Source organism: Pagrus pagrus, assembly GCF_965226575.1.
Source record: "Pagrus pagrus genome assembly, chromosome: 18".
NCBI classification, from domain to species: Eukaryota; Metazoa; Chordata; class Actinopteri; order Spariformes; family Sparidae; genus Pagrus; species Pagrus pagrus.
In genome coordinates, this window is record NC_140202.1 from 18,695,922 (window position 1) to 18,723,163 (window position 27,242).

At 42.8% G+C, this 27,242-nt stretch overlaps 1 protein-coding gene and 1 long non-coding RNA gene across 2 annotated transcripts in view; both read left to right on the top strand.

The window, feature by feature from the left end:
- aqr (aquarius intron-binding spliceosomal factor) overlaps positions 1-23,639 on the top strand; it is a 49,154-nt gene extending 25,515 nt beyond the window's left edge. The window contains exons 26-36 of the mRNA XM_084381666.1: positions 1,740-1,875; positions 3,066-3,275; positions 5,498-5,635; positions 5,739-5,810; positions 6,593-6,780; positions 7,392-7,563; positions 11,263-11,433; positions 17,066-17,151; positions 20,959-21,133; positions 22,401-22,511; positions 23,180-23,639. Of these exons, the coding sequence (XP_084237792.1) occupies positions 1,740-1,875; positions 3,066-3,275; positions 5,498-5,635; positions 5,739-5,810; positions 6,593-6,780; positions 7,392-7,563; positions 11,263-11,433; positions 17,066-17,151; positions 20,959-21,133; positions 22,401-22,511; positions 23,180-23,449 (1,729 nt within the window). The 3' untranslated portion in view covers positions 23,450-23,639. The remainder of the gene's footprint in view (positions 1-1,739; positions 1,876-3,065; positions 3,276-5,497; positions 5,636-5,738; positions 5,811-6,592; positions 6,781-7,391; positions 7,564-11,262; positions 11,434-17,065; positions 17,152-20,958; positions 21,134-22,400; positions 22,512-23,179) is intronic.
- A 964-nt stretch (positions 23,640-24,603) lies between these two features.
- LOC311274435 lies at positions 24,604-27,242 on the top strand. Its single transcript, XR_014624762.1, has 2 exons — positions 24,604-24,988; positions 26,618-27,242. It is a non-coding gene; the product is annotated as an uncharacterized lncRNA (long non-coding RNA).

A 27,242-nucleotide genomic window follows, 5' to 3' on the forward strand; every position in this document is an offset into this window, starting at 1 on the left:
TCTGCACATGGAAGCAGTCTGTTACAATCCTAAATTATGCAGCAACACAGACTTAAAAGAAAGAGCTGTAGCTAGCAGCATTGAATATGTTCCCGCCTGCCTCATAACAACATGCAGACTCCACACTCCTTCCACCCCACTGACACCAGCGAGAGGAGAGAGCCAGAGAGTTTTAATTAACACTGTATATGAGATGACAAAGTGGAAGGCAGTGCTCCTCAGAATGCTTAACAAAGGGAAAGCTACAGCACCATCAATTAACAATGCCTCCCTACACTTCAGGATGGATTTTGTGCTGTTTTAACGAGATTTTGAGAGTGCAAGTCGGCTGCTATAATTTTGTGGAAAGTCTATATGTGTGCCATAGGTTCTAGATTAAATGTTTCTCTCAAAAAAATGTTACTTTTGCTCTTGGTAGACATAAAATGCAGCATCCTCATTCAGGTTCAATCATTTTGAAAAAATCTAGTCCTCTCGATAAATGCTACTGTTCACACCTGTGTGTCTATTCTGGGTTTTCTGTCTCAGCAGCTGAATGCTTCACAGGTTTGTCATCCTGGGAAGCAAGGTCACTCCCCATTTTTATTTAATTTTATTCAGGCCAAGCAGGCAGAGCACTGTGATTGTCTTTGAGTCATCTGCTGACTGAGAATCTTTGCAGAGGGTCTAAAAATAGTGTTCACCTCTAGTATTACCCTGTGACCCCTCCCACTTCCTGTCTTCCTGTACATGCTGCTTTTTTTGTTGCCACCTGATAATTGCTTTTAAGCAGCATTGTTTGGCTCCACAATAGGACACATGATAGAACTTTAACACTTTTTGTGTACAGTCAAGGTCAGTCATTGCCCGCTTTAAACCTTTGTGCTCCATTGTGTCATATTTACAGTATAATTTACTTTTAAATACACTTCCTTTCAGCCAAGGGCACAGGCACAGCTGTGGTAATTTAACCACAATCACATAACAACCAACAGACCAAGATTGACTCTTCTGTTTATCAAAGTCTGAATCACACAATAAGAAGACACAATATTATGTTTTCAGGTTGTCCGTCCATCACGAAATGTCAAGAACGCTTTGAGGGAATTTCTTCAAAATTTGGCACAAACAGCCACTTGGCCTCAAGCATGATCTGAATAGATTTGTGGTGGTCAAAGGTCAACGTCACTGTGACCTCACAAAACCCAAATTTGGCAATTTCTCAACAACTCATATGTGATTACTGCAACTTGACTGGTGCGTGGAGGCATACAACCATAAGGCAGTGACTCTAGTTATAGGCAGCAGTTTGTTAAAAGTCTCTGTCTGGTTTGGCAAACCAGCATGTAGGCCGGGGTTGTGACACCAGTTGGTTCTTGTTGAAGCTGAAACTGGAGCGCAGGAGCAGGCGAGAGTCAATCTCAGTGCATCAGAAGTTGAATAATACATAAGAGTAGCAGCCTTCATAGAGTCAGTGTCTTTTTGAATTAATGAGACCATGATCTGTATCTTCCTCCATGTGTTGGTGAAATATATTTCCTCAGATCAACATATCCTAACAATTATGCTTATTTCAGTCCATGTTTAGATATTCACATATCAGGAGTTGGTTGCATCTTCCTCATGATTATCCAGTCTATCATTCTTAACCTGTGTTACTCGACAATTGCTTGTGATCATTTTAACAGTTTGTTCCTTTATAAAAAGGTAAACTGTTTGAATTGTAGACTAACTATGCTGTGCTGTCTGTCTGTCTCCAGATATGGCAGGGTAAACTATGTCCTAGCCAGACGACTGGAGCTCCTCAGAGAGGTGGGGAGGTTACAGGAGAGCTTGGATGTCCCTGGAGATGTTTCTTACACCTGTGAGACGGCTGGACACTTCTACCTCTATCAGGTAAGACTATAACTAGCCCTAACTGTGTTTCTTTGCGATGTGCAAATGAAATATTCATGCCAATCATATCCAGACAGTAATACAATTTCCATCTCCCAGACCTACTGCTCTTTTTCCATAAACTGCAAATAACAAGAAACTGTCTCAACCCTTGGTGTTCATTCCTGTCACCTAATTATCACCGTCCTCTCAGGCAACAGGAGAAATACCACTAAATAAAGACGTGCAGGGTCTAGCTGTCTATCTTTGGTGTAATGAGCAGCTCGAGTTAATATCTAACATTTTCGTCTTCTTTCACTTAAGTAACACATCACATCACACCAGTAATTTTAGACATATAAAACAGTGTAAAGATGCCAGTAACATAGTTTTTAAAGGTGGTCATAGCTCAGACTATATCCCATAGCAGATAGTTGTATGGCGAGACAAAGCCATAACAAACACTATACAGTGGCCCTGTTATCTGAGTTCATGTTTGAAGATATTCATGCTGCCATTTTTGCACCTTGCCAGAAGTCTGTCACTTCTCTCTTTCTCTCTCTCACACACAAACACACACCGTAGTTGAAATGAAGGTTGGGTTTGAGAATCCAATCTCCACACATTTCTGTGACATTTGAGGATGCAAATGTCAAGAAATTGTTAGCGTGTTGTGTCTGAGCATGAGCAGACTACTCTGTGATCAATGATAATATACACACATAGACATACTTATGGTTTGGATGGGGGGTCTTAATAGCCCATACAGACAGATACTTAACACATAATTAAGCTAAGTCCTCTAGCACTTTCATTAATGTTATCCTTTAAGTTGTTTTTCCACAGGGGTACAGTATTTATAGAACCAGACTGCCCTGCTGTTTGGTGGAAGCTGGTTTATTAGGTGCTCAGCAGGGGCACCTTTGTACAAGAGAAGCTATCAGTTCTCATTTGTCCCTTTGTGTGTAATGTGTTTTTGCTCGTGTTTTGTCAAATAATTACAGGGAAAAAACAGAGAATGCATCATTTAGGTTGTGAGCCATGCAGAACACCCACTGTGAGACGGGCATCAACACATAGAACCGCAAATTCATACAACCCTCAAGGATGTGTGGGATTCTCTGGCATAGGCCTACACTAAACGCAGACTATAACAGCCCCTTAGTATTTGAAAAAATACTGACTGTCTGCTCTCTTCCCGCCCACTACAGGTGATATCTCGCTGGGAAGAGTACATGAGTAAAGTAAGGCCCAAACAGGGCAAGGAGGTGGAGGTGGAAGCTGTGGCTGCACACTTTCCCTTCCACAAGTACTTCTCGAACGCCCCCCAGCCCGTGTTCAAGGGCCGCTCATACGAAGAGGACATGGACATCGCAGAGGGCTGCTACCGCCACATCAAGAAAATATTTACCCAGCTGGAGGTAAGAGTGTCTCTCTCTCTCTCTCTCTCTCTCTCTCTCTCTCACACACACACACACACACACACAACACACACACACACACACACACACACACACACACACACACACACACACACACAGAGTGCACTAGTTCCCTCACTGCTTAGCAACACCCAGTGGGATCTAAGGAGGTTATTTTAGTGCAGTAAAGCAAGGTCATTTTATTTAAAGACTACATGTCATTTTAGTTAATTCCAACATGCTTTAGATTAAAATGCGTTCAGCAACAAATTACATGTACAGAAGCACGCGCACACACACACACACACACACACACACACACACAAAGAGGCTACATCGGCTATATTTAATGACCAGCTGTGTGCCCAGGTGTCGTACAATCTCCCATGAACAAGTAATTGTGCCTTCCTGGCCACCACAGTGGCAGGTTGTTGAACATTAACAGTGATAGGTACCGATCATTAACCATGTTTGTGTGGATATGGCTGCTTATAAGCAGCTCTTCTGCCACTCTGCATCTCTCTGAGTTGTAGTCATCATCTGTCTCTTTGCTTCAGCTGATAGAGTGAATCATTACATAAGATACTTGACAGCACATGTGCTGTTTATTTGTGGATATGATTGCTGACCCCTTTGAAAAGATAAGAGATATAACAAAGTGATGGAGGCCATTACCACTTATCTTTTTTACTCTCTTTCTGTCACTCTTTTTCACACTCACAAACACACACCTGAATGTGTTATGGTTCCTCCTCAGCTCATCGAGTATTTCTATAGGGATAACAATAACATCCCAGATTTATGGGAACACCAAGAAGGTCTCAGAAAAGCAATAAAGAAGTTATTGGCTGGAGGTAATATCCCAACACGTGTGGTGACCTTGATTTATCCGGCTGGCCTCTGTATCACTGCATCACAGCACCTCTCCCTCCTCCCTCAGCCTCACCCATGCTGCAGTGAAATCTGTACACCCATTAAGAGGTATTGCTGTCTGTGGTGCAGGGTAGACAAAGTAGCATTCTGCTGAATTTGCTTATCTGTCTGCCTTTTCAAATGTAAAAGCAGTTTGGAATAAGCTGTCACAGGAATATCCTTAGAATTTATTGCTCGACAGACAGATACACAATGTGCCTCCTGGGTTCCTCCTGTACAGACATATCCTGTTTCTCCACTGCAGTCCCACCACATCTTCACCGCTGTTTACTTCTTTTTGTTATTGCCTCTCTTCTCAGTGTCCATGAATTCTTACCGTCTTGATTTCACCCGTCCACCGCTCTGGAGCCACGGGGGTTAAAAATAGATCTCATCAATATTGCATGTTTTGATCGGTTTAATATTAATGCTGAAATAGTAACACATCAAAAATTTATACCCCAGTGCTGTCCGAGTCTACTTCTCCCATCCTCTCTCTCTTTTCCCCCTTCTTTACCCCTACACATCTAGTGTGGCAGCCTGAAATAGCACGCCTGCTTACCCATATTTCCCCTCTGCGCTTCCCCCCTAGCCTGTTTTTCATAGTGCCATGATATCGGCTCTCTGAAGTGAACTGATTCATATTTAGTGTAAACCCAGCTCCTAAACTTTCCACTCCAGTATAACGCTTGTAAGAAAATCTGAGCTCAAGTGCTCTTAAAGCTGCAGTTATTGAACAGCAAACTAAAACCAGTATACTCTCTGCAGAGCAGCCCTGTGACTGACTGGCTTCTATATCACTTCATCATGGGAATATGTTGATAATATGTTTAATTAAAAGGTGGGTAAGATGCCAATCACCTTTGGAGTCATGAAGCATCTCCAGGGAATCAAAAGTAGAGGCAGTTTGAGTTATTAGAGGGTTAAACCTTTGAGTTTTTCAAATATTATATTATACTTTTGAAATGTGGGTGGACACAAAGATGTATTGGTTGTGTACCTAATAATTGAACTGTGCCTCTTTAGAGGTGTGATTATTTCACCTTAGATAATCATGTTATCCATCATCTTTGACAGTTATCATCCATCATTTTGTCAGTATGCGATTTTAGTTTCCCCTCACAACCCCACTGCATAAAACATGAATGAAAACTTCTTTCACATGTATAGAAATCTTTACAAAGGTCATTATAGAAGTTGTTTTAATTGCCTGTGGGAGTTTTTTGTATTTCTTTTTCCTATTTGTGTTCCCAGTCTGTTCATAAAACATTTCTTCTGACCCTCACCTCCTCTCTTGTCTACTCTGGCAGGAGTTTCGGGCGTTTGAGCTGCTGAGGAGTGGACTGGACCGCTCCAAGTATCTGTTAGTCAAGGAAGCCAAAATCATTGCAATGACCTGCACGCATGCTGCGCTCAAACGTCATGACCTGGTCGAGCTGGGATTTAAGGTAGACTCTTATCAGTTGACATAAAAATAACAGGCACGGTTACGCTTGTATTCACCGCAGTTACTGTAAGTACTTCTTTTAAAATGATGATTCTCTTTATTAGTATGACAACATCCTGATGGAGGAAGCTGCTCAGATTCTGGAGATCGAGACCTTCATCCCTCTCCTGTTGCAGGTAAGCCTTAAGATTTTAACTTAACTAATATGCAGGCTTTGGGCTAGGACTGAAAATGTTATCAGTTAATCTTGATTATTGAAAAACTACAGCCACGCCCTGGCTGGAAACTCACTGCCAGGCCTGAGCACAGTCGTAATTTCCGACATCAGGCCTAGTTTAATCCATAACTCACGACTCGGTCTTCTACCACCTGACTTTCTCTGTTAAGGTCTGACTGATGGGCTCCAAACACAGTAATGGTGCTTGTCCTTGGTAGTTGTGCCTAATTGTCCGAGATAGTGCTAATGTCTGTTTACAGATGAGATCATTAAGCACATCAGCCCATCTAACAACCTCGCCAGAGCTCCTCTCTTTATCTCTTCTCTAGTGAGCCACAGTCAGAGCCTTCTGCCAGGTATACGTCACTGTGAAACAGTTTATTCCTCCTCCTCCCCTTCCCTTTCATTATGCAGCCATTCAACCTTTATCAGTAATCAGAGTGATTAAATCAGATCTTGGCTTACAATTGTTGCTAGATCAGATTTGTCTTAGGTCATGCTCCAAATAAACCACATCTTATTAGCAAAATCTGGCAGCCAGACATAGATACAGTATGAGTAAAAAACTGTACTTGCCCCTCATGATTCACTGCCCACCTGGATTTAAATGTTATTTTCTGCTAAAAATCTGATTTCATGTACAGTTTATAATATTGTCAAGTCATTAGACAAAACCAAATTGAATAAAGTTGAACATGAAGTAGTGGTTTACATATTTTTTCTGTCTTCCCCTCTCTACAGAACCCAGAGGATGGCTACAGCAGGCTGAAGCGTTGGATCATGATTGGAGACCATCACCAGTTGCCACCTGTTATCAAGAACATGGCCTTCCAGAAGTACTCCAACATGGAGCAGTCACTCTTCACCCGATTTGTGCGCCTGGGAGTACCCACCATAGATCTGGATGCACAGGGCCGTGCACGTGCGAGGTAGGTCACCAGCTTAATTTCACAAAGGATGCAGTTTCTTATACCTCTCATACCAACATCTGGGTATTGTCTTCAGAGGTAAAGGATACAACCATCATTTATTCCCAGGTCAAATGACTCTGCAGTAGTAATATTGGCTTCAGCTCCGATCGGCAGTGATGGCAACATGACACCCGTGTGGACAAGCTAATTTTCGCCCCTTTACAATGCTATAATGTACGTTGAAGTCCCTGATGTTGGCACAGAAATAGGTTTTCATCCTTCTCCGTTCAAGCAGTGCTCAAACATCGTTTAATCTGCGTTGAGTTTGCAAGAGAGACTGAAGTAAAAGATATTAAAAAGTACTGTTACCACCATGACATTTTCACTGACTTCCATGCTACTTTCTTTATTTCCTGGTGTGCAACGCATTTGTGGCGTTGAATGTGACAGACAAGAAAAAAAGAAAGCCAGCTTTGTCTACTGATAGGGGAAAAGAGTCAATCGCCTCTTTGTAGTGGCTTTACCCATGCCTGAAAACCCATGCTAATTTTGTGGTATTAATGATTGGTACTTTCTCTTCATAGAAAGAACATAACAACAGTGTGACCTATTGTGTTTTTGTCCCACAGCTTGTGTAACCTGTACAACTGGCGCTACAAACACCTGGGGAACCTGCCTCATGTCCAGCAACTGCCTGAGTTCCAGGTGCCCAACCCTGGCCTGACCTTTGACTTCCAGCTAATTAACGTGGAAGACTTCAATGGGGTGGGAGAATCCGAGCCCAACCCTTACTTCTACCAGGTCAGTGGTAGTACACACCACAGGTCACAAATACACTCACAGCACAACTGTTTCTGTGTCTGCTTCCATATCACACATTTAATCTTTTGCTATGACAGAATATCAACTAAAATGAGTGATGTCCATGAAATAAAAGCTGTTAATGTATTGTAAAACAAAAAGCTATAACAAAACAAGGAATTGAATCCTAACAGAAGAAATGCTTTCAACTGTAACTACAGGTACAAACACAATGTTGGAACAATGTGTGGCAGCTTCCAAGCACAATTTATAAACTACTTTACACAGATACACACTCATGCACACTTAATTCCACCAGAGCAGAGACCCATATTCCTCCCCTGCCTCCATTTCCTCTGAATTGGCTGTTGCACAGCACTTCATTCATTGTTAAATGTTAATGGTTTAGCTACCAGTCCATATGATATATTCATAACCCTGCCTAGTCTGCAGCTAACACTGGCTTCACAGACCAGCACAAACCAGTGGGTTTGTCCTTCACACCAGGAGCCAGATTGTGTTTCATCATGACATTGCTGAGGCACTCAAGACTGTGCGTGGGTGGGGGCAGGGTTGATAGGGGTGTTTACTTTGGCACCACACCAGCACAGGAGCCAAAATGTAACTGCCATAAGTGGATGCAAAACCACCGAGTATAGCGGTATCATTTTAAATTCTGAACTGTTGGGAAATTAACATGCAATCAGTTACTTTTACGTGATTGTTTAGTCGTTCTATAAAGCTGTTTCCTTTTAATTCAAGGAAGGAAGCTACTTCCAGAGTAGTTGTTAGGGATAACACATAGATTTCGCAATAAACACACCAACTGCAAGGACACAATGGAGCCTCTGGTCTTCAAAAAGTCAGCTCAAAGGCTAAAGTGAGTAAGTATGTGCTAATTGGTTAATACATCCATTCAGACACTGATTTGTTTAAAAGCTGCATGGCCAATGAACATATATCAGTGCTTCATGGATGTTACTGCAGCCCTCAGCGCTGTGCATGATCTTGTCCCTGAAGCCTCTTATTGTTCTTAAATCCGGACCATGTGCGCTTCTCGAGGCGGCAGGTCACATGAACCTCAACTCCATTTGCCTGTTGCCATTTTCAGGCTCCTCAAGGGAATTGCCAGTATCACTCACTATGCTTTACGCGCATGCACACACACTCTCACCCACATGTGTGCACTTTCCTAAGACCCAGAAGGGATAAATTGGACACTAGAGAAGCAATTGTATCCAGTGCATGCTGAATGCCTGTCACAGCTGAACAAACACTGCCACAGCTCAGCTTTGCACTTACAAAGAAACTGTACACCCATCTTATAAAAAAAAAAAAAACTCATGTACGTGCACTCTGTCATACTATTGCATTTGTTAAAGCACTTTCCATATTGAGTCTCGGCCCATTGATACTAGTTCCCAAGTTGGCAAATGGCTCATAAAGGGTAAGATGCTTATCTAAATCCACATCTTCTGTTGTTAGAAAATGGCTTTTCTCAGCCACTAGGCTTGTTAGTCTCAGCTTTTCTGCTTCACAAGCTACATTTTAAATTACATAAAAGCAAAAAGCAGTGTGGGCTTCACTCACAGGTAGTCTAGATTTACGTGTCTTATAAACACTTATGTGTTTGTATCTACACCACTATGTGTGAGCCTCTCTCACCTTCTGTCTCTTCTCCTTCCCTGGTTCATCCCTCCATCCTCTCCAGTCCTCATGTAGCCTCGAGGCAATAGGCTCAAACTGTAATGGGTTCTCTGGGATGTTAGGGCATTAGATCACGTTTATGTTAAATATGCATATGAGGTAGGCTGGAAATGCCAACCACATGTCTACTTAGATATTACTCCTCGTGTGAGTGTGTGAGAGTCTTGCATATATATTTTTCTCTGCAGCCAAACTGTAAAGCTCTCTGATTAGTATTCTTCTATGTATTCAACTGAAATAAAGGGCTTACAGAAACAGTAATGATGGCTATTTGTATGGTGTTTATTTTGTGTAGTTCCTTGTGAAACATGATGTTGGGACAGGATATGACAGCAAAAATCACCTTTTCACTGACATACAGACATTTTGGCATTGTGGTTTTCAACCTTTTTCAGATAATGTTGAATATTTCCCCTTTCAAAACCCCTTCTCATACCTTATGTAGCCAAACGTGAATGTAACATTTCTATCAGTAAAAACCTGGTGCGGTCATTAAAGTTATGAATCTGTGCCATTTGGAGACAGGTAACAAGGGAGGAAGAACAAAGGCTGTCACTGTTTTTGATGTGTTGACTCCAGTGCAGCTGGATCAGGAACTGTTGATGAAGCTGCATAAATTATTATCAAAGATGTGAGGCTGCAGTCCGGGCTTAATTGAAACTGGATGAATAATGCATACTGTTGGCTTTTTTTCTTTCTGTTTTTTCTTTTTTTTTGGTCACATTTGAAGGGCAGAGTGTAGCCTTGGAGTCAGGATGCACATGCACATGCAGAGGAATTTGTTTATTGTAAAGTGGGTAAATAATGAATGCAATGGTAGCCTTCACATTTAGGCAGATTTTGAGGTCACGCTCTTGTGATGTTGTCCTGGGGGGCCTGGAATTGGAGATGAGAGATCAATAAATATAGCAAATGGGTATGTTTACATGTTTAGGACACTGTTTCTCTCTATCTGTCTGTCTGTCTCTGTGAGGGTGTGTGTGTGTGTGTGTGTATGCTCCTGCTACAATCATCTTTGCATAAAATCACAAAACTACCCTAAAAATCTTGCCTTTCTGAGTTAAAATGTAAATGTGGTAATGCTGCTACAATATTATAACATTCTGCCATCAGACAGAGTAATGAAATTTCTGATGATGCAGCCTTCTCACACTTCCAAAAACACAATCAGCTATTCCCCACTTAATGAATATCAAAGTAACAGTTCAAATATGCCATTTACCCTCCTCGCTTCTATGCAGGGAATCCTACATTGGGACATTTTGTCCCGGCCTGGCAAGTGGTGGTGTTGGGCTCCATCTGAGGCAATTAATTCCAACCCAAATCAGCTGGCTACTCATGCGTGAATGAGTGGGCTTTTATCTGTCTGAAAATTTAAACACTTTACAGGCAACAGTAATATGTTAAAGTACAAGAGAATGTGAACAGCAAGGTGTCAAACACAGTACACAGCCCTGGGTGTGCTGATAGGAAGAGACACATATGTATTTGGGTAATTAAGCTTTGTCCGGGGGTGTAATGGTTCTGAAACAGAGACAGAAACCATCACACAAATATCCACAGTCTCAAGTTGCGGTTTTGTTTTTCGATGTGGCCTGGTAGCTCAGATCAACACAACAACTAATGCTATAGAAGTGTTCTGCAGATATGTGTCCATACTCAGTCTAAAGAATGTAGGAAAATATGATCAAGTGCTTTAGCTCTGCTGCAGTGTGCCTTCCCATGTGCATGTCAGTCAGTTTGTTGTGCCTGTCCTGTATAAATGAGCACAGTTGTTGAAGGACTGTCAGCAGAGTCTTACGATGGAGTATTACTGGCATTTGAAGGTAATTTTTTGTGACAGTGTTTGGGTGCCTTAACTGTAATAGTAGGAATTGCGGACAATGAGCTTCTGTTGAATGTTTATGCAAAAAAATATATTGTAATATTAAATATTGTATATTTAAAATTTAATAATCCAAATCCCTTCCCTTTCTCTCTCTTCTTGTGAAGAACCTGGCAGAGGCGGAGTATTCAGTGGCTTTGTACATGTACATGCGTCTGCTGGGCTACCCTTCTGACCGCATCAGCATCCTCACCACCTACAATGGGCAAAAACACCTGATCAGAGACGTCATCAACCAGCGTTGTGCTGGCAACCCCTTCTTTGGTCAGCCCAACAAGGTAAGGACACGGTGAACTTTACACACAGATTGCATTATTGTTTTTATAAATTATCATTATTGTAAAGCAGGATTAGAAAAACATATGCAAAGTGAGGAATCTGACTCTGCAAGCTGAGTTGTGCTAATGCATCACCTTGTAGGATGACAGATAATGGTATGTAAATGTACTATCAAACAAATATCACATCAGCATAAATCTACTGTACATTATATCACAGCGTTTGCTTGGCAGTCTGAGCTGCAAGTATAAAGTCTAGCTTTGTTTAATCTTCATTGTGCTGCAAGAAATTGTCTTTAATACACCTGAAAAGGAGCTTCACACATATTCTGGTTCAAGGTTCTGGTGAATCACCATCCAGGCAAGCGCATCTCCAGTTTGTTTAGCGATTCAAACAGGATTTAACAAAATGGAAATTCAGTCTGAAGGATCAAGCTAGTTAAAGTGTATTCATGACGTGTGGGCATTTACACATTTCATGGAGCATTCTAATCCTGAGACACACCAGCTCCCATATGCATGAACTGTGCACTCTCCTAACATCACTTGAGGGTGACACATTTCTTCTCTCCCTGTCAGGAAGGAACCACAGACCCAACAGACATGTTTTCACCTCCTATATAAGTAGAGGGCTGGGATAAGTTTCAGTAGGAACATACTTAACACACATAACATGCACACCAACACGGTTTCTTCACACCTTCAGATGTTGGCTAGAGTCGGTGCACGAGCCTTCTATCCTCTGTTGCACTTAGAGAGTAAATTCACAGCTCTAAATTCTCCAAAGGCATTACTGTTACCACAAACACACACTCTTCTCTCCCTCCCTGTGCAATTTTAAGTAGGTTTTGTACATTTTGACTCCCAAGTTTTTCCAGCTGCCCTTACCCTTTTAATTTTGTGGATCTGCATGACTCTTGCGGGGTGGAAAATTAATGAGCAGCTTGTGAACTTTCTTTTACCTTTCCAGTGTTTTAGGCAAAGCAAAAGACTGTTCTTTTTTTTTTTACTCTGGCCTTCATTGTCCTGCTCCATCAAATCATGAGACCATCAAGAATGCTGCAGGTCATAAGACCCAAATAGAGCAGGACACTCTGTGCCCTCTGTCCGCAACCGTTCACATACCAGCCATCTGCATACCTCTGTAAATCAAACTCACTGAGGTGTGTGTAAGAGTGTGTGAATATGTTCGAGGAAAGGATTTAAATGTGCATACTGTGAGAGTGGGTGTAAACTCAGTGCTATGTTCATGCCTGATAGATACCTTTGGATTGTCTTCATCCAGCCCACAGTGTTTCCCCCCAACTCCTCTTGTCTCTAAGCCCTCTTTCCTTCTTTTACACTGTTAAGTCAGCAGCCCGTTGGCACAGTTTTCCATCCGTTTTCTGTTTGCACTGCTAAATGCTTTTATCCGGTAGCCTCAGGTTATGCTTTCCCCTACCCACATTCTCTCACCTTTCTCTAATCTCTGTTCTTTAGGCTTTTCAGACACTTTACAATACCAGACTGTTTATGCATGCCAGAAAAAGTTGCAATATTTGACTGAAAATGGCACATCACCAGTCTGGAGGAGTGTCATTGTGCCATGGGGCAGAGGGCTGCCATACCTCCACTTATGTTGTGATCAATTGTGTTTTTGGTTATTTGTGTTGTGTGAGTGGTGGTTTTCCCCACCGGCCATGAAAATTTCAGCATTATATTGTCCGATGAGGACTTTTGGGGCCGTTCAGCGACTGCTGGAAGCGGTCTCGGATGATTATATACAGCATTACTGATATATCTACAGTATGATAGTATCCATGTTCAGTAATGATGGAACATGTAATCCAGTGCAACATCGGGCTCACAAACATGTTTTCAGAGTTTTTTCACAAAATGGCAGTCTATAGCACAGTTAAAAACAAAAAAAGCTGTATCATTGACCATTTTATTATTGGGTTTTGGTTTTGACACCAGACTTATCTTTCAACAAAGGCTGTTTATTTATTGTCTCACAAACAAGCCAGGCAGTGAATCCTTCCCCTGTCTTTGTGTGTGGTTAATTCTATCACCTGCCGGCTTGGAGAGTTTAATGATACTCTGTTGTTGTGTCTGTATTTTGTGCTGTGCAAGGCTACCTTGTTGCTTTGTCGTCAAATTTATGTCATGTTCTGACAGCTTGCCAGAAATTGTGCTTGGTCATGTTAAATGTCTCGCAATGTGAAGACAGAGTGTCATTCATTGTGCTCGTGGCCTTAGTCAGTATGCAAGCCCAGTAATAAAGTGACTTGGGTGACAGGCTGTTAGATTTGCTGAGAAGAAAGATGGCCAGAGAGGCGGAGAGCTGGAAAAGAAAGAGGCGCTCCTGTGAGAAATGCTGAGCAGCTAAAAGGTCATGGCGCTGAGCTTTGGGTCCACAGCGTGTCTGACAATATGCCACAATGGCTAAAACCCAGCAGATGTCAACAGTCAGTCCATTTTACTGCGATTACTTTAATTAGACAGAAAAGGAGAGGAAGGCTAGTTCTCACCAGCCAAAATAAACATATTGCACATAAATACCCCAGCTTAAGATGTTCACTGAATCTCAAACAACCGGTAGTATACATACTGTATGCATGCTTTTACAAACTTATGCATCTTTAATGATGTTTGTTCTTTAGTTTATTCTGTGAATTTGAGTCCTTTAGAGTTTCCCCCTCTGTTGTGTGCTGCATTTTAACAAAACAGTGTTGGAATTGTGACTCATGTAAACAATGTTTTTATCTCTCTCCAGTTAGTTGGGATGCACATCAACAGAGTCAAGGAGGGATGATTGAGAAGGGAAAGGTGTGACTGTTTAAGTTTTAAGTCCAACGTCTGCATCCCTCTCAAGCTTTTCCATAAATAGACATTTTCCCCATCCCTCCAGTGCATTTCCTTCATTTTCTGAGCGCAGCAGCCTCTTTATCTTTCTGTGTGCCCGCAACCAGGAATATCTTACAGACAGATATGTTGACATCGATAGGAAAGCATCTTCTTTACATGTCCCTGTGTATCTTTTTTACAAGACAGATATGAAATCCTGAGACACATGTGAATATGAAGGCACAGGAAATGAGACATTACACTGCTAACGCAGCCATCCCAGAGAGTCTTTTGTGAAAAACAGAATAATCCGATCGTCTGACTTTTGCACATTCCAGGGCTTAATTGCTGTGAATAAGACACTGCAGGGTGGACAGAGTGGGTAACAAAAAAGAAAGAAAGAAAGAAGGGAGAGAACCTCACTTGACCATCAACTGAGAGTCTTTGTGTTATTGTCTTCGTGACAATGAGGAGAAGGAGGGCAAGATGGAAGAAATAGTCGGTTCAAATAGCTTCTATTAGCAATAAACTGTGTATTTGGCTCGCAGCATATTCTGCGTGTCTTCGTGTGCTTCCTTGTATCCACAGACATGCATGTGCCACAATGACATGACCTCTGTAATTCACTCCCTGGAAGATTTCTCATAAATAACTAAACACCATGCAAAATGCTACGCCTGGGGGAGATTCTGTATCTGGGCTTTGTTGTCACTGTCTGTGGGCTAAGAATAGCTCCCTCACTTAGGCACTCCTTCTCTGCTAAACAAGTTGCACTGTTTGGGTTCAAACCATGCAGTTTCATACAGTCATAGCCTACTTTAGCAATGGGTCTCCTGGAGTGGGACTGTGTATGTCACGTTTGTGTGAACATGTGTGTGCATGCATACCACGGCTGTTAACATTTGATTTGAACATACAGCCCGTGACACCTCATGCTATTGCAGAACCGACATATTGTTGCCTTAGGTGCTGCACCTGTTCTACATAGCAACAGGGAGATTTAAATAAATATTGGTCTACTACATCATTTTCCCCATCTCTGCCTCTTTTGCACTTTTGCACACTCTTCCCACACTCCTAACCTGGTACCACAACCTTTTGTGGTTTGAGTTTTGTAGGGATTTGGCAGGATGACTGAAAGTTACATTAGCTAAAAGGAGGTAACCGTGACCACAGAATGATTTATTTAGCATGGCTGGTTCATAGGTCGGTTGCAGTAGCCTTGGGTCTGTGTGGCCTCTTGATGTTAGCTGATGTCCTATTGATCCTCTGTAGAGAATTGATCCATAGAGGAAAGGGCAACCTTTTCTGCTGGGCTTTGGATTTCTTAGCATGTCGCCTCTATATCCGCATGGTGCGGTTAAAACCTATTCATGGAGACTACTGATGCCACGAAACCAACCCAAAGCGTCGATATTAACGACTGAATCAACTGTCTTTGTCCAGAATCATTCCACTTTAATACAATTCAAATTTTGCCCGTGTTTATACAGAAAGCAGTGCATATTTCTGCCCTTGGTTGAGTTTGGCTGCAAGATTGTCTGTGTTTATTCAACACTTACAACCTTACTGTACATTAGCTATAACATCACTTGCAGCAGCAAGCTCTGAGTGTGTCTGTCTGTGTTTGTGTCTAGCTCAGGCTCTGACTGTATGCAGCACTCACTGTGTATGTGACATTTGTGCAAACATGCGTGTGCATGCATACCACGGCTGTTGGAGTTAAACATTAACGTTTGACTTGAGCATGAATGGGACATAGCACTTCCACACAGCACCCTCCAGTCTTTCCCCCTTTGCTTTCTGTACATTCATGAGGTAAAGTACATTTCCCCTCCAGTCAGCAGTCAACAAGGGTGAAGAGAGACTAACTACAGTACATTACACCTAAGAGTGGAGGTGGCCACCTCCATGGCTCGCTGCTACAGACAGGTTGAGACACAAAAGGGAAGATAAAACCACTTTTCAATCCCAAAAGATACAAAAAAAAACAACCTCTGAGCTCTCCTGACACCGTGTGAACACAAGGGAATTATCGTCAGTGGACATTATGACTGGAGAGATTTAAATATGTTGGTAATGTCATTAATTACCTGATAACGGAAACTCTGTTAGGAGCAGACTGTACACCTCCACTACAGTTTTTCCATGGTTGCATCTCAATTTCCTTGTTTTGTATCAAGTTCCAAGTGTAAGTGCAGTATGTTGCCTCTATTATGTAAGGTGTACCAGCAGTGACAAAGTCAAAACACAGCTCTCTTCCTCATGTACAGGAATGAGCACGCTTCTCAGCAAGACAGGATTACCAGGGTATAAAAGCAAATTGGCTGACATGAGTTTCCTTTTGCTTTGAAAAAAAGAAGAAAATCCCACAGAGAGTCACTTCTCCGCCGTTCCCCGTCTCCGTGAAGTAATCTTTGATCCAGTCGAGCAGCGTGGCCCCCAGTACCTCGGCCCCCCAAGTCTCAGGGGCCCAGGTAAGAGGCTAGTGGTAGCAAATGCCCTCTAAGCCGTATTAGCCCAGCTGGCTTCCCATGTGGCCCACAGCGATAACGGCAATAACAAGAAAACACAGGCACCATCGTTCATCTCACTCAAAAATAAATAGAAAAGAATTTAAGACGGAAAGCGTTCACACTCGTGTTTCTCAACATTTCAGCTAAATCCCCCCCACCTACCCAAAAATGCACATTTGCTTTGCAGAATACATCAGCTGCTATAGCTTAGTTAGCATATCTTCGACATTCATGTGTATATTTGTGAGGTTTCTTTGATCAACATTGAGTATGTTTGTGTGTCTGTGCAGGTGACAACAGTGGACAGGTTCCAGGGTCAGCAGAACGACTACATCATCCTCTCACTGGTCCGCACCAAAGCCGTGGGACACCTGAGGTAATTACTTCAACGCCTGCCAAGCAGAAAAAAATCGGCTCACCCAAAAGTGGACACCTTCACCAGCTATTCTTCTACAAATATACTTGTGTATGACACCCTAGATGCACTTCCTCTGAGGACGCAACAGCAAAAATTGTAGGCACTTAACTCTCTTGAGACAGCTGCTCTCGGGAGGCGTTCTCATTTTGTCGTGTGTAACTACTGAACGAAGTTTGCTAAAGGAAAAAAGAACACAACAGAGTCGCTGCCTTGAAGTATGTATGAGCTTAATGTGAGGCAGGGAGGATAAAGAGTGCTTCAGGACAGGAGTGTGTGGAGCTGACTCTACTTTTTTGTCCTGGTTAAGAGAAGCTTTTGTGCTATGATGATTGGGCTGAGACTGTTAAACAAAGAGCCCTGTTCTGATCAAAGGCATACCATATAACAGTCATTAAGAGGCATGATGGCTAACCAAAGTGCAGCAGTAGGTTTTATGTCTTTTCATTCCATGTCCCATTGCTGTCTGCTCAACTATACTTCCTCCTGGCCTCTCTTCTTAGTCCTTATCTCTCTGCTCCCTCTCCTCCAAACTCTCGCCCCCTCCTTCATTTGACTGAATTGATTTGTAGTGAAATGGCCTTTCACTCCTCGGCTGCCGTGAGATCCTGACGGGCTCTTCACACTTAATACGCTGCATGTTTTAATACCAGACAATTGAGGCCGAACTTTTCCACAGTACTTAGACTTGCTGTGCCGGCCTCTGGCTGTGATGTACAGTAGCTGCTGTTGGAATTGCACCGCTCACAGCTTTATCACAGCTGCACTGCCAGTGCACTCACCCACCATCTCACTGGACAGGCTGCAAATTGGATCCCCACCGCGAATAAGAAGTCATTCCTTTTGTAGCTAAATACATGAACCCACAAGCCTCTACACGCCATCCTCGAGCGTGGTCATGGCAGAGAAAACGGTCAAAAACTTGATTTTGTTCTTTCCTCATCTCACAGATAAAGCAGTGAATTGATGTAGCTGGGAATAAGAAGTGCAGCGGGCCTAGAGAGGGGTAGTTTATCTTGCTGGCAGCTCCTGCTCTCCTCTCGATATCACTTATTTGATCTGGTCTTACACTGGATATTGCACACTGCCCTACACACAGGCCACTCAAAGCAGAAAGATTGCCAAAGATTGTCCCTTTGACAGTGTGATACAACTCCAGTTGTAGTATCAATACAGAAGAACCAGAGATATCATCTTTTTCTATAGACTGTATAAAGATGGATGACGTGTCTCCACATCCCCCCACTGTACAAAAATGAAACCAAAATATCCTGCATATGAGCGCTGCCGTCTTGTGCTGGGGATGTGAATTTGAGCGCAGGAGTCATGGTATCGAAGTCCCGCCAATACACCCACCCAACTCAGTCAACAGGGCTCAGCTGTGAAGAGAATCAAATAACAAAGTAGAGCGCATACCTCCACCAAGGCCCAACAATCCCCTTTTAGTCAATCAAGCTTTGTTCAATATCAGACAAATAATATTATATCCACTAGATCCGGATTTTTATTTGGATCTGCATCAAATTGCAATTAAATGTTAAAAGATGTTAAAAAAAGATTTTGTGGAAACCCGTTCAGTAGTTTTTGTGTAATCCTGCTGACAAACCAACCAACCAACAAATAAACAAAAGGACACGGACAAAAACATTACCTCCTTGGTAATTAAAACCAAACTTAACAGAAAAAAGTCATGTCGCCCATCTTTATATACAGTGAATGTGTTTTTTCTTCTTCTTCTTCTTCTTCCTTCTCAAAAACCAGCGCCTACATTACCCACAATGCGACTCAGCCATCGACAGTTAGGTCAGGCAGTGGGGTGTGTTATGCTACTATTGGCTGTTGTTGCTATGAATACCAAGCCTCAAACAGAAATGAGGAGCGGGCTACAGACATCTGATGAGCTCACATCTTTCTTACTCCACATCAAACCTGTAGTCCTCAGCCCCCACTGACATTAACCAGGAGCCACAAAAATAAAACGTTAAATCGGCCCACTCCCCCTTTAGAAAATAGAGCAATTAAAAAAACACAAAATGTCATTTTAATGCCGTTGTTCATAGTTTGTCTTTGCCTTAATATTCATTCACATATTGGTGTCCCCTGACACTACTGAATGGTCTGCTTAGTGGGTGAAAGAGCAGTGGTTCATGGGAAATTCTTGTGCTGTCCGCTGTGTTTTTCTTTAACTGGGATCACTGAGGTGCACCACTGAGTCCTACCTTACAATCCTCCTCCTCCTGCACTTTCCCCTCTTCCTGCATCCCTCCTCATGGCAGTCTGCTGCCGTGACAACCACAGGGGAGGGCAGCTGACCATATGACGAGCTGACCCTTGCTTTGACAGGAGAAGCATTCCTGCTGATACACACAGGCACGGTCACATGCAGGAGCACACTCTTTGACAGGGAAGCACAGATCCAGACGCACTCTGACATGTACACACACGTGGGAACACACACACACAAACGGTATTTGTCCACTTTGCTCTGCCATGTCACCGCACAGCCCAGGTGGGCGTCTCTCAGTAGTGCCATGTCCACAGGCTATAATGCTTCCCGATTGGTTCATCTCTTCTACAGCTCTGTGCTCATTGGCTGCAGGTCAGTGTAGTTTGTCTCTGTGGAAATGTTCAGGTTTCAAGTTTTTGAAATGTGCAGTAATTTTACATAAACCCATGGTATAAACCCTGCACAATGGTTTCTATAAGCCTTTTTTTCCTTCTACATATTCATGGAACTCATCATGCATATTGCAAGGATTAATCCTCTTAATCTCATGAAGTGCTCAGGTGGACGTATTCCACATTTTTTGGCTGCATTTCAACGTGAATATGTGTTGATGTGTGTTGCATATAAGCATGGGCGAGTGCCAAATTCTTCTGCATCAAACCAAACAGTTTTTAGTATCATCAGAGCTGCTTGAATCAGCCAAACCCTTCTTCCCCCTCATATACTCTTCCATCGTCTGTGCTCTCAATAAGCCAGAATGCTTTTGTCTCTGAGATTTATTGTCCAGCTAAATTGCTACATTTTGCACAGCTCCATTTGGTTGCCACCTTAAAAACACAATATGAAGATTTATGACTTGCTAAAATTGGTTGAGGATGCCCCCTCAGTCTTTTTTTATTGTCTCACTTTGTGAAAGAACACATTTTTTTTTTTTTGGCTTTTAGAAGCTGTCAGTGAATTTCCTCCCTTCTGCTATCAAGCATAACATATGCAACTTTAACAACATGTGGATGTGCATTCAGCATTCATTTAGTGGTATTCCTCTTAAACGTGTCAGGTAAACAACCACTTTGGCGACTACAGCCAGCCAAGCAGGTTTCCTCCATTCTGTGGGAAATGACTCCTCTGCCTCTAATCTCTTAATTCTACTGGATGGCGAGGGAAAGTTGCTTCTCTGCCCTCTCTTGTACTCTCCCACCTTTCCTTCTCTTTGTCTGCCTTGTTTATCACTGCCCTTTGCCTTTCAGTCTTTTATTTCTCTCTTGTCTTTTAGATTTTTTCCCCCTCACCTATTGCTGCTTTACTAAATCCTTCACTAAACCCCTCTCCTCCTACACCACACTGCCTTTTCCCTTCCTTTACAATCTTTCCTTGATCCTTTCACTTTGATCCCTTTACTTCAGTATTTGTTTTTGCCCCTACACACGATTTCTTCTCCTCTTACAATTTCACAGTTTCCTCCCACACCCCTGCCACTTCTTTGATTTTTTTCCCCCCCTTGTGTCAAACCAATTTTCAATTTTTTTCCTCTCGCTCCACAGGGATGTGAGGCGTCTGGTGGTAGCCATGTCAAGAGCCAGGCTGGGTCTGTACATCTTTGCCAGGGTGTCGCTGTTCCAGAACTGCTTCGAGCTGACTCCCGCCTTCAACCAGCTCACCGCCAGACCTCTGCAGCTGCACATCAGACCGCACGAGTACTACAGCCAGGAACAGCCTGTATGTACAGTATGCACACATCAGTTTCTTAAAGCTCAGTAATCCTCTTCTCCATTGAATTCGGCTGATAATGAAGCTCTCAAGCTCTGAATTTTCTGATAAGAATTTCACATATAACTGTTGCACCCTCCAACATCCTTCCACGTCACTGCTGCCACTGCCCCCTGACTTTCCCTAATCCTGCCTCTATATTCTGAATGGCATCTTCATTCCACTTGGGTCCTCACTGGTCCCAACTGTTACTGCAGCTTTACCCATAGGCCCCCGGTCTGTTAACGGCATTCTGCAGGGGCCATCTGCAAACATGGGAAACACGGGCCTGGCTATAATTAACCCTAGAAGGTCAGAAGGCAAAACTACTCTCCCATATCCCGCCAGGCCAGCATGAGACGACTGTTGTCTGGTCACTGTGTCTCGCTGACTGGCGTGTGTGTGGCAACAGGGGTGTCTAAAATACCCCACAGCCTCTGACACTTTCTCCGACTCTAGAGTGTTCATCCCCATGGGGGACAGCTCTTTTGGGCACACACATGCGGCCCCTGCTTAGCCCGTCTATCTGGAGTTAGTAAACCCCTGCTGCTTACACGCAGATGCAGATTAAAATCAGATTTTTGTCTGGTAACACTCGATCAGAACTTTCACAAGCCACTTCACAGTGCTGATTCAGAAGCAGTTATAAAAATAAAGGATTACACTGCTGCCTAATGCTCCATGTAGACATATTCTCAGCACTGATAGATAGTATTGGACAGACAATAAAGCTTGATATCTAATCGCATTCAATCACAGGGAAACACATTAATACCCTGATGTTTTTACAGCAATAAAACCACACACAGTTAAGTTTTACAGTACTGAAGCTGTCAGTGCATTCACTTTGACATGATGCCCAAAGGGCCTCTGTGAGCATCACCCCTGTATTTAGGAGGTAACAGCCCAGCAGATTGAATATTCTGCTCGCCTCAGTCCTCAGTTTAGGCTGTAAGACACTGTCTGCATACTAATCTTGTCAAATTACAAACTCTGCATCCTCTCGACTCCTTTTGAAGCTACGTGAGGAGCGAACACGGGAGGCAGAAAGTGAGAAATTGCTTTTAAATAACAAGCCAGTAACAGGCAGGTGAATTGTAATTTCACTGCGCAATTGCATCACATCAATAGTTTACTACGACTGCTAACGAGACAGGGATACTTCTTCATTGTCATTCCTTTCACATCACAGTGTTGATTCAAAATAATCTTGTCTTTTTTTGCTTCCTTCACTCAGAGAGATGCTTCTGGACAGCAAGACCAAATCACCAAGAACATGCCAGAGATGGCAAACCTGGTGTACAATATGTACATGCACATGATCCAGACCTCGCAGAAGTACAGACAGGTAAAAAAAACAAACCGTGTCAAAGAGATATACTAGCGTGTCATTAAAAACATGCAACAGTGCAATACTGTTACTGTCTCATAGTAATATCTACCTGTTTGAAATTGTCTCAGATGTATCATAGAGGTGATGTTTTACATTATACTAGCACATTAACAAGCCTCTGTCTTTAACATCATTGAAGTCTTGAAATCTCAACATCTTGTCCTAGTCGCTATTTTGGTATTTTTAACCTTTAAACTTTGATGCAGCACAGTAAATAGGTCAGGTGTATGAGAAGTCTTGTAGATGAGCATGTGGAGAATGAACAGGCCACAAGCCAAGCATAGAAAAAGAGGAACTCAGGTGATTTTTACACTGCATGCAGTTTCATATATTCTCTCTTGTGCTAAATTAAAGAAAAAGGCTGACGGCAAGCCTTTGTTTTGACAGTATATCCACTATATTGTCCCAGTAGAATGTGCCAGGATTTCTAGAAGCCAAAAACAGAAAGAAAACAGGTTAATTACTAACAGGCGATAGTTTCATGATTGGGGATACAAGGGGCATCCTCGAAAGGCGCAGTGTATTTTAAAATGAGGGTTTGTTTAGTCAAAATACATTAAAATAAAGATGGACTTATTCTTCCTCCATATTTTGAATCCTTCCTCTTTTCATTTCCTTTTTAGCAGCAACAGCAGAATTTGGCTCTGCCTCCGCAACAAACCAAGACAGATACTGTGGCCGAAAAAGCGCCGGCCAAATCTGAGGGACCGCAGGAAGAAACCCCCATGGAGCAGGAAACCCCAGAAGGAGAAGCAAAAGCGGAGCCAACCTCGGAGGACACCAGTGAAGAGAAAGAAAGTCCAGATAAAGCCGAACATGCTAAGATGCCAGAGCATCCGGGCAGAGACAGCGACAGTGACGGGGAGGAAAGTGGAGGAGAGCAGGAGCAGTAGTGTCCACGTACAGTACGTCTGCTGTTTAATTATTATGGGGACCAAGTGGACCGTCCCTCAAGAACAGATCAGTAATGCTGAATTTGTTTTCTACTCAAAAAGATCCCAGCGATAATGTTTCACTCTTTTTCTAGAACATATGATTTTGTAACCATCAGTACTTTTTTTATTAAAACAAATGGAAATCCTTCATTGTCTGTGACATATTTTACTATAAGTGCACCCACTATAGCTTATAATACTCTTTAAGAGACTCTAATCTACATCCCTCTCACACGCACACATTGACAGTCAAACACAGTGTATACTCAACATGTTTAAGCTGCCTCTGTCATGATACTTCCATCCATTCATCTGTTTCCCCTCTGCTTTAAGTACAACTCAAATCTGATTGGCTCAGCCTATACCAGCTACACAAGCTGCGACTAAGCTGCATTTGTAGGTCACTCACTTCACCCAAGGGCCAGTGTGCATGCTGGGGGATTTCAATTTACCCTCTAGATGTACACAGTCACTCAACCAGGAAGCCATAAAATCCTCTGCCATTCATAACTTTGTGGAGTGTTAACAGCGCAGTTCTCTGGGAAATAAGTTCATATCAGCGGCATCATGGTTGAAGTCTGATCACCAAATTTAAGCAAACAATTTGAAGCTTAAAAGTTGTGTTAATATCAAAACAGCCTTTCAAAAAACCAAGTTCAAACCTCGGTCTTGGCAATTTAATGATAAATCCTCTTAAAATGAGGAGGTTAACACAGTCCACAGCCCTGCAGGCAACAACACAGACTGGAAATTCATTCATTATCATGCACCAGAGGTTGGTCGTTGTTACATCATACCTCAGGCAGGCTTGGGAGTACAGGTCAGCTGCACAGCTGCTCTTGCCTGGGCCAGCCTAAAAGACCTGATGGAGAACCATGTGTTGATAGATGTGGAGAGACATATTTTCCGCATTCAGTCAAGTGTGGAGCCATGTAATGTCTATTTTTCCATCTCCTGAGAGCGGGGCACGCGGGGTCGAAGGGAGTGTTTTGGAGTAGTAGACTATGCCTTTCTGTCGGCTGAGGAGAGGATTAGAATGGGAGGTTAGATGAGGGAGATAATCTGTCGGCTGAGGCTGCACCTACGAATTAGTTTTGGCACAGAGCCCACAAGAGCAGTATACTGTAGCACATGATGCTGAAATACCTCATGAACGAGCATTACCGAAATATACTTTTATGTCACATATGTATGACTAATTAGTCCTCTGCTAACCCATGACAGCGAGCATACTTTTTTCCTGAGTCACATGAATGTCTGCATTGTGCAATTTCCTCCCTCCCCTTCAGCCTTCCACTTACTAACTTTCTGTTTTCTCCCAGCTGGCCTCTTGAGAATTCAGTCGCCCGTGGTACCTTATTGTAGTAAATTAGAGCTAACTGGTGGGAAGTGGCTACGGCTCGCACACAACATTTCTGCAAGTCTCGAGCAGGATCTAGGCTGTGAGCAAGACGGAGATCAGGACCTCAGTTCCTCCAGAACGTTTCTCTGCTGAAGGTGAACATGTCTTTTATAATCACACGACAGGTATTCATTAGGTTAATAGTTACTTTGCAAAGCTTGCACTCCTAACCTTTGCTCTTGGCTGAGATGTCAGAGACTAACAGCATGCAGTTAAACTTAATTTTTGGTCATGAGCACAGGAGTGTGTTTTCTGTTAGTGACTGTGTTTTGTGGAGCATTACATTTTTTAGATCTTTTGTAATTCGAGCTATATTTATACATTTATATGTTTGTGATTATTTAGCAATTTAAAGGGGTTTGTAATAGAATAGAAGTAAAAAAGCCAGATATATGACATGCAGGAGGAAGAAAGAAGAACAGTGCAAAGAGCTGAAGTGTTTTATTTGAGGTTTGAGGCTACGACAGAGGTCAGAGTCCAGTTGTCCTGGCTGTGCAAACTTATTCTGGCCTAAGAATAATTTCAGTGGCTGATGTGTTTTTTTTTATTGCGAAGGCGTTTCCCAAAAGCACGGGATTCACCGTGGGACACACTCGCGTTGAATGTGTAATTTATTGCCCAACCCTACGTGACAGTAGTGTCACAACAGGAAATTACACATTACGCAGAGTCAAGACAGTGGTGCCTGGAGGGGGGAAGGATCTGACCATTGTGTCTTAAAGCTAGAACAGACTTGGGAATCAGTGTGACAGCACACAACACTTTCACACTCACAAAACCATCAGCTCTACAATCTCAACTTCAAGGCTGGGCCTCGGGGTAGATTTTTCTGGTGGATTTTAAAACACACACACACAGAAAAAGCTCCTCCTCGCTAAATATTGCATTTCTTGGAGAAAACAATGTTTCACTGTGGCGACCGTCCACACATATGTTTCTACTATTCTTTGCATAAATCATCAGGTGGGGAGGGTTAACACATTGCACAGCTCTTCAATTAGCAGTTTTTCATCACGGATCAACAACAGGCATTTTTATAGCTCGAAATAGCAGCACATCATACTCCTGGGCTGCCGTTTGTTACCAGTGCTGACAGATAAAGTAATGCTCATTACCAAAGTTATGCATGATCTCTGCTGATCTGCTATTAGTGAGTGACTAATGTGCCAGCGCCGATCTTCAACACCGTGTAAGTGGGTGGCCTGTTGAACTCGACGGGCAGACAGGCCTGGTTGTTATTGCTTGAGGTTGCCAGCTTATCGTGCTTTGTCAAGGCCACTGCCTAATCCTGACAAGTACATCCAGATCATCAACAGGGCACGTTTCAATCTGATAATCTCCTATCATCACTGACGAGGCACGGCTGCTCACAGGTCCACACTCTGATGCTATTGTAGTGACTGACGTGCTGTCAACTACGTCTTAAAGTGCTCGTCTGCCAGACTTCCTCCTGAAGTCTAATAATCTGTCAGCAGTATTACTGCTTAAAGGGACATTTCAACCTGGGTGTAAAATTACCCAGATCTTGTATGGCCCAGAGCGTGCACACTAGAGACTTCCACTGGCTGAACAGCTAACTCTCACTGTAGCCCTTTGCTAGCTTGTATGGGAAAAATATGTGTCTTTGAATTTGGGGTGAACTGTCCCTTTAACTGAAGTGGCTTTGCAAAGCATACTGATGTCCACTTTGATTAGCCACTCACATCTTCCTCTCTTCCTCCCAGTCTAAGATGGCCAGTTGCGGCTCATGTTTCTGGTGCATCATCTGGCTGGTGGTCCTGCTGGTCATCGGCTGGCCCCTCAGCATCACCTTAGGGGGTCTCTACGGACTCGTCTGCCCCCTCACCACCTGCCTCGGCCTGGACCGACTCTCCGATCTACTCCTGGAGGGGGCCAACCTGGGCCGAACCTGCGCCAATAACATGAGGCACGGCAAGCCTTTGTGTTGAGGTCCATCCTGAGCGATCAGGATCTGCAGAGATCGAAGGGCTGCAGAGAGAAGCCTTCAGAACTGTTCGTGTCTGTTTTATGTGGAGATATCCTGAGATGATTGGCCCTCATTATAGTGAGGAACTTTACAGCAACTTGCATAACAAAAAGGTCCAGAAGGTCTGGAAAATGGATTCCACTCATTCTTTTAACATGTAATTAACCATGGATTTTAAATTTGTATGGGTTTGTAAGGAAGGAAACAGGCTTTGTGTTCATGGTCTGTGTTTGCGGTTTAATTCATGATGACACTGCAAGGAGAAGATAAGAATGAAAACAGCAATTTAACAATGGAAATGCTTAGACTTGTAAATGACTGTATGGAAACTTATAATGCGATTAAAACTGCTTTGAACTTGC